Source organism: Taurulus bubalis (assembly GCF_910589615.1).
Source record: "Taurulus bubalis genome assembly, chromosome: 11".
Classification (NCBI taxonomy): Eukaryota; Metazoa; Chordata; class Actinopteri; order Perciformes; family Cottidae; genus Taurulus; species Taurulus bubalis.
In genome coordinates, this window is record NC_136599.1 from 23,908,730 (window position 1) to 23,915,845 (window position 7,116).

Consider the following 7,116-nt stretch of genomic DNA (forward strand, 5'->3'; position numbering starts at 1 on the left):
GAGTTGAAGAAGGAGAAAGTGGATTTATTTAGAAAGCTCAGAACAGGGTGGTGCAGGTATTCAGGATGAGGAGGAGGAGGGGGAGGGCGAGGGAGGGGGTGTTTAAACTAAGTGGTGTAGCATTTCTGGAGAAGCGGCAGCTGCAAAAAGGGACAGCTGGCTCAACGGAGGCGAGTCTTCGTCTTAAAAGGTTTGAACGGATATTTATAGGATTCCTCACCGAGCCCCTGGGTTTCATATGAGAAGGAGGAGGAGGAAGGGGTTGGGGGGTTAGGACGTCTCAGAAACAACATAATATTCATAATTGCACAAGGTTTTATAGCATTTAAAGTTTGCTCTGAGCAGATCCCTCATCCGACAGGACAGCGTGCTTTGTATTCTCTCTGAGGACGGGTGACCAAGGAATGTAGAGCTGGTCCTCGCTACTGGACGTTCTCCATCATCTTCAGAAACTCTGGGGAGACAAGAAGAAGGTCAAAGGTCAACCAGCCAACCAACCACCAACACACCGATCCATCACACGACCTGAACCACTGAACAGATGAACTGTGGGCTGCAAAGTGTGTGTGTGTGTGTGTGTGTGTGTGTGTGTGTGTGTGTGTGTGTGTGTGTGTGTGTGTGTGTGTGTGTGAGCGACAAAACCTCTGTGAGCTTTGGTTGAAGTGAAATCATGGAGATCATGTGACTGTGATGTATGTGTTTCTATGTTCCTGTCACTTCTCATGTCTGCTCGTTTCAACTGTGATCGTTTAAAGTAAGGACTAATAGTAATAATCTCTCTCTCTCTCTCTCTCTCTCTCTCTCTCTCTCTCTCTCTCTCTCTCTCTAATATATATCCCCCCTGCCCCCTTATATAGGCAACCTTATAAACAGGGACTTTTATAATATGAAGGAATACTACGCCTTGCATTCTGGGAAATATGTGTCTTTGCGTTCTTAAAAAGAGTGAGATGTGAAGATGAGATTGACACCAACGCGGACATACACATTTGTATATCCATCATTTATCTTTTTTTTCACTGTTATGTTTTGTATGTTACTTATTTTTGTGACTTTTTCAAGGTTATGTGTTTAAACAGAGAGATCTTCATGCCACTTCAATCTGACTGTTGATTGTGAAGCGGCTGTTTATCTGAGAACAACATAAAGATTGTAAACAGACGGAAACATTTGAGAGCTGTATCGACCTTCTCGTGTTACTCTGAAAACGAGAGCGAATAAGAATCACTGTCATAGTATAACAATATAACATAAGAGAAGAACAGTTTTACAATTTCAAACACCCTTGCACATCTTTTCTTCTCTTATAAAAATACACACAGCTATATACTTAAAGTACTGTTATCTGTTTGTTTGTTTGTATCTATGATTGCAGTATGTTTCTTGTTTTTATTATTTTTTTATATTCTTACATTTGTATTATATGTCTGTTTATTGATATGTACCTTTCACAGAATTTCAAATAAACACTTTTGATTCTGAAAATGTTGAAAAATTGGGTCTTTCCCTCTGATATTACTGCAAAGGGAAGAAACTCTTCTGGCTCGATAAATAGCCTAATCTTACCATCAAAATCAATCTTTCCGTCTTTGTTTGTGTCTCCTTCGCCGAATATCTCGTCAATATCCTCCTCTACCACCGGCTCTCCGGTGAGATGGAGGATTTCTCCAAACTCCTCCCGGTCGACGAAACCATCTCCGTTCCTGAGGATGAGAAGCGAAATCAAATGAAGACGTACGGAAAGCAATCTCTCCTACATCACCACGCCAACACACACACACGCGCACACGCGCACACACACACACACACACACACACACACGCAATGTATTCATTAAAAACAGATCGTATTTATTAGTTTTCATCGATACTTCTATCAAGCTACATTACTGCGGCTTCACGATAACAAAAGTTGAGCCGGATATAACTTTTTTTAAATAAAGGCATAACATAAGGATCCGTTAAATCCAGTAGAGTCTTTTATAATCAGTCCTGGTTCACATATTTAGTGTCATATAGTGAACATGGTATACAAATAGTTGCTTATTTACACATCCAGCACAAACAGAGCATAGATTCATTTTGAGTTGTGTGTGTGGTCAGTTGGTGAATGTCAGTCCCCTTACAATCAATGTACTCTTCAAATTATAGCTATATAATTGTGTTTTTATAGAAAAAGGAGAGCTTGTCTATTTGAAAATCAATGAATCGCCTAACATATGTATACATAACACATTAAAACAGGATTGTTGTGGAACTCAAAATGTTAACTGTGCCGGTATTAGTCTATGCCTCATCACATAATTAGTAATATTAACTGTATTATAAGAAAGAAAGGAAAAATAAGTATATCAGTATTCCTGTCCAACTAGCCTAAATACTACAACAGCATAACCTTCTTCCTGCTCTGGGTTGTTTTGATGTGCCGGCCCAAGATTCAATGTCTGTGGTGTGGCACTGCCTTTTGGTTCTGAATCTGGTGCGTCATATATGTAGCTCTCTTTCCACCACCAGCTTGTTATCTTTCTGTCATTTGTGTGGGTTTATCTTTTTTCGCAAAAAAATAGCTGCTTTCTGCGGCTGGAAAAACAGAAAACCCAAAATAATGTGATGATCCGAGGAGAACGCGGAGTCGGTAAAAATATAAGTGAGTGCAGCTTTAAAGCGCCTTGAATATTGTTTAGATGCAACAATGTACAAAATGACAATGTGAAGGGCTTTGGCTGCGTTGATGAATTGACCGAGAACGACAATTCCCCTCGGCTTTACGGAGCTTTTTATAGTTTCAACTCCGAACACAGTGAGTATTGTCCATCGGACATTTATGAATAAACAGCTGTTTGCTAACAATTTTGCCAGAATAACTTAAAGGATGATGATTTGTCAGTGCTATGTTCAAAATGAAAAAAAAGGTTATTGCAGATTCAAGGATAATTGTAACAATTATCCAACAGTGGTCAGAATGTACTAAAAAGGTAATGCTTCAAAATGTCCAAAATATCTTTAAAAACATAGCTCAAGATATTTCCCCTTGGGGATTACTAAAGTATCTATCTATGTATCTATCTATGTATCTATCTATGTATCTATGTATGTATCTATCTATCTATCTATCTATCTATCTATCTATCTATCTATCTATCTATCTATCTATCTATCTATCTATCTATCTATGTATCTATCTATCTATCTATGTATCTATGTATCTATCTATCTATCTATCTATCTATCTATCTATCTATCTGATGTGAAGTTATCTGATGCTTTGTCAATAGTATCATTTATGAATAAAATGTGTTCTGCAGGCCATAAGCATGTTGCCTATTTCTTAAATATTCTAATTTAGGGCCTTTTCTTCACAGCACAAGTGAAAAACCCTGACTTCGGTAGCACGTGGTTAGTTTGTGTTTGTCAGTATTGCGAGTCGTACTTGTCAAAAATACGGAAGCATTCTGAAAGCTCTTCTTCACTCTTTCCAGCCTGGTCCTCCTTGAGCTGTTGGACCATCATGACCAAGAACTCCTCGAAGTCGATGGTACCGCTGCCTGAGGGGAGAGAGAATCTAACCTAATCAAAATGCTTTTGAAGTGCATTATGGTAATGATATCCAATGTTTTTGACTCATTCTGGGGACTACAAGTGAGGATATCTCAGCCTCTGCTGCTTTGATTTGTACTGTTCTCTCACAAGTCCCCCGATTCTGGAGTTCCTCTTGAACATTCAAGAGTCATACAAAACTCATCTTTTTCTCATGGCTGTCTTGTTGTATATAATACATGCCACAGTGAGTGGAGAAATAAGTAATTATGCCTCTTCTGGACTGAAAAAAAGAAGCAGGGAAAAATGAATGCCTTTTTTACTTGTTGATCACACAATGAGCTCACCGTCCTCATCCACCTCCTCAATGATGGCATCCAGCTCCTCCCTCGACGGGTTCTGGCCCAGCATCCTCATCACCTGGCCCAACTCCTTGGTGCTGATGTCACCGCCACCGTCTGTGTCGAACATGTCGAAGGCGGCCTTGAACTCTGGACGAGAAGGAAATGGATACAAATTGGGACAAATCGAAACTGGCAAAACAAAACTTTCTGGATCGTGTGTTTTGAATGTTAGGCAGGCAGGTTGTAAAAAAAAGAAAAAGAAACTGAAAAACTTTCATAAAACCATTTTCCTAGCTGCTCATTCATTGATTTGCCACTCCTCTTGGAACCAGCTTCAGTGGCGTGCAATCCGCTAACTTATTGAAGTGATGAATAAATACTGAAGGACTGACCTGCAATCATCTCCTCCGTCAGGAAGGAGCGGGCATCGCTTTGGGCGTCAGTGGGCTTAAGAGAGGCGGATGGAAAAAGGTGGAAGGTTGAAAGGAGAGGGGATTAGAGAGGGAATAGGTATTATGCCTTATCAGTTGTATTCACAGGCAGCCACACAATGACGTGACATTGTTAAAACATAATTATGGCAGAGCCAAAGAGGATAACAGCGTCTTCATCAGCACTCAGCACTCACACAATAACCCACATTTGGATTCTGCTGCTTCAGGTGCTATCATTGCCAAAGTGACAGCCAATGACTGGAAATAGCCCCGTGTCAGGTAAGAAGTCATGTTCAATCCTCTGCCAGCTGCCTGCACTTGTTGAATCACGGTTCTCAAAGGGAAAGGCCACTCCCTTCCCACATTTAGGGCTTTTGTTTGACCGGAAGGACGTGGGAGACGTTGCAGACTACAGAGGTTTTACACTAAAACTGGTTTTATTCTCTGCTGTTATCGTCTGATCCAACTACATTCCCACTGGGAGTTGTTCTCCCACGCTTACCATATTTTCCAGTTTGTTCTTATATCCGGACATGATGCCTGATGATATCACAACTTTACATTGCACTGTAGGTCATACATCCAATAGGACTCTTTCTCGACGGTGCTAGCATCTTGCTTTTAGATGTCCGTGCACATGACCTCGATTGCACTTCTGTTCATCTTGAAAGGATCCTCCTCTCTCTGAGGTTTCTTCCCTTTTCTCCCCACTAAAGGGTTTTTGGGGGAGTTTTTTCCTGAATCGATGTGAGGTCCCGGGACAGAGAATGTCGTATTTGTACAGAATGTAAAGCCCTCTGAGGCAAATGTGTAATTTGTGATACTTTAATTTGTGATACTTACAATAAAGAACTTTCATTTTGTGCAGAATTATTTTGACTTTAATTGGCATATTTTGGGAGTCAAATCGGAATCTGCAACGTAATGTAGTGACATTTATCTGTCGGCTAAAAGTATTAGTACACTGCTGCGTACACAGTAAGCAGAAGGGGTCTAAAATCACCAGACTTTCACCCAAGAGGCCAGTGTCCGAGTCCCGAGTGAAACCAGAAGGCAACGTTGACTTATTTGTCACATAACTTAAATTACAACCTCACATTAAACATTACATGTCGTTAAATGTTGCCCATGGTCGTCCAGGAGGACAGGAGTAAATTATGTTCCCTCTCCGCCAGTCCGCTTGATAGAGCCTCTTCAATAACCGCAAAATATCAAAGGTCACACAAACCCAGTCATTAGTTCACGATAAAGCTATTTTGGAGAGGATTAGAGAGGGATTTTCTCAAGGTGAATGTCCTAAATTAGGACACTCGGAGAAGGCCGCAGGTCTTCTCACTTTACTCAGCTGCGTGCTTCCTATCTTTAGTAACTCAGATCTAAAGATCAAGCAAAATCACATCTGTCTGTAAACAAAAGGCAAAGAGGAGGCAAAAGAAGTTGAACATGTAAATGGAAGATCCCAACAGCACGTTACGAGTCAGGAGAATCTGTCCATCCGTAGTCAGTCTCATAAAACGGCCAAAACCAAGAGATAAAACACAGAAATCCAGCTGATCACCCGGGTGCTGCAGATGAGGACTTGCTGGGTGACCGCGTAGCTTCAGATAATAATATCCATCTTCTGCCATCTGGCTTTTATCCTCACCAGTTGACAACAAAGGCAAATCCTCAAAACTAACTTTCCATCTTGTTTCCCCCCATCGTTTTCTTACCATGGCAGCCAGCTGTGCTGAACAACAGACACAAGTAAAAAACGGCAGACGTCGGGGAAAGTCTCCCTGCAATACAGTTCAGTCGGCTTTACCTCCCTCCATAAGTACCCCCTCGTCCCGCCACACTTTTCCTGAAAATGATCAGGATTGGGCAAGGGCCCCCCCTCCTCAGCCAATCAAATCCAACTTTAGTTTGTGCCCTCTTCTCCATCTCCTGACGGACATCCCCTTGTGTGGCACTCTCCCCAATCCCCCATACTTAGATAACAGACAAGCTTAGTGACATTTATTTAGAGAAAAAAAAGAGAAGATAACAGTGCAGGCATCAGGCAGCTGGAGGCTATTTTGGCAGAGGATCAACGGAGCATCTCACTGCAGACGGACACTTGATTTCATATGCTGCGCGAGAACAGGCGTGCACACACACACACACACACACACATGCACAGATTAACACCTCCCAGTATGCACAGATTCTCTGCCCCCTTTGCAGTGTCCGCTAACACATCTATCTGCCTGTCTCCCTGTCCCCACTGCTGTGGACTTGTCCTTGCACTTATGACATCTGTAACTTAAGAGGCGCGCAAATGTACTTGTGATCCCACTCAGCTGTACCCCTCTTTTACTGATTAGTTTTCTCCCCATCGACAAGTAAACAAACCAAACCCTCTCGTGTACGACTGGACCAGGGGTTCCCAAACGTTTTCATGCGACAGCCCCCGAAACAGCATTATGGCCGGAGGGTACTTCTTTTTGCAAGAAGTCTTTAAAAAAAACAATAATGAACAACACATGAATAAATAACACATCATTCACTCCATGAGAATCAATATTTCTGTTTTCTATTGTGAGCATTGTTTGTCAGTTCCGATTAACAACATTCAACATGCACTCTAAGACTACTGGTTATGCTTAGGCAACAAAACCACTTAGTTTGGTTAAATTCCCTTAACTTAAGTACATTTTGTATCTTATTTCAGTTGAGGATTTCAATTAAAATGACTCAAAGTTGAATTTTGGTTTGGCGGCACGGTGTATCAATGGCTGGGTCAGGAAGGGCATCCGGCATAAAATGCAACAGGTTTTGCAG

The 7,116-nt window shown here is 41.5% G+C and overlaps 1 protein-coding gene across 1 annotated transcript; it reads right to left on the reverse strand.

The window, feature by feature from the left end:
• Window positions 1-3: 3 nt before the first annotated feature.
• On the reverse strand, window positions 4-6,081 carry LOC306743478 (troponin C, skeletal muscle). The gene is made up of 6 exons (XM_079225991.1): window positions 6,027-6,081; window positions 4,273-4,327; window positions 3,884-4,027; window positions 3,430-3,544; window positions 1,567-1,703; window positions 4-454 (listed from the first exon to the last, which is right to left on the reverse strand). Exons 1-6 carry the CDS (start codon window positions 6,027-6,029, stop codon window positions 423-425), a joined length of 486 nt encoding a protein of 161 aa, XP_079082117.1. The 5' UTR covers window positions 6,030-6,081; the 3' UTR covers window positions 4-422.
• Between the last annotated feature and the right edge of the window lie 1,035 nt (window positions 6,082-7,116).

Coding starts and splice junctions, on each gene's coding strand:
- LOC306743478 (XM_079225991.1), bottom strand. Junction 3,545..3,883: donor TGAGGAGGTGGATGAGGACG/GTGAGCTCATTG, acceptor CTCTCCCCTCAG/GCAGCGGTACCATCGACTTC. Junction 1,704..3,429: donor TGCTTCCGTATTTTTGACAA/GTACGACTCGCA, acceptor TCTCATCCTCAG/GAACGGAGATGGTTTCGTCG.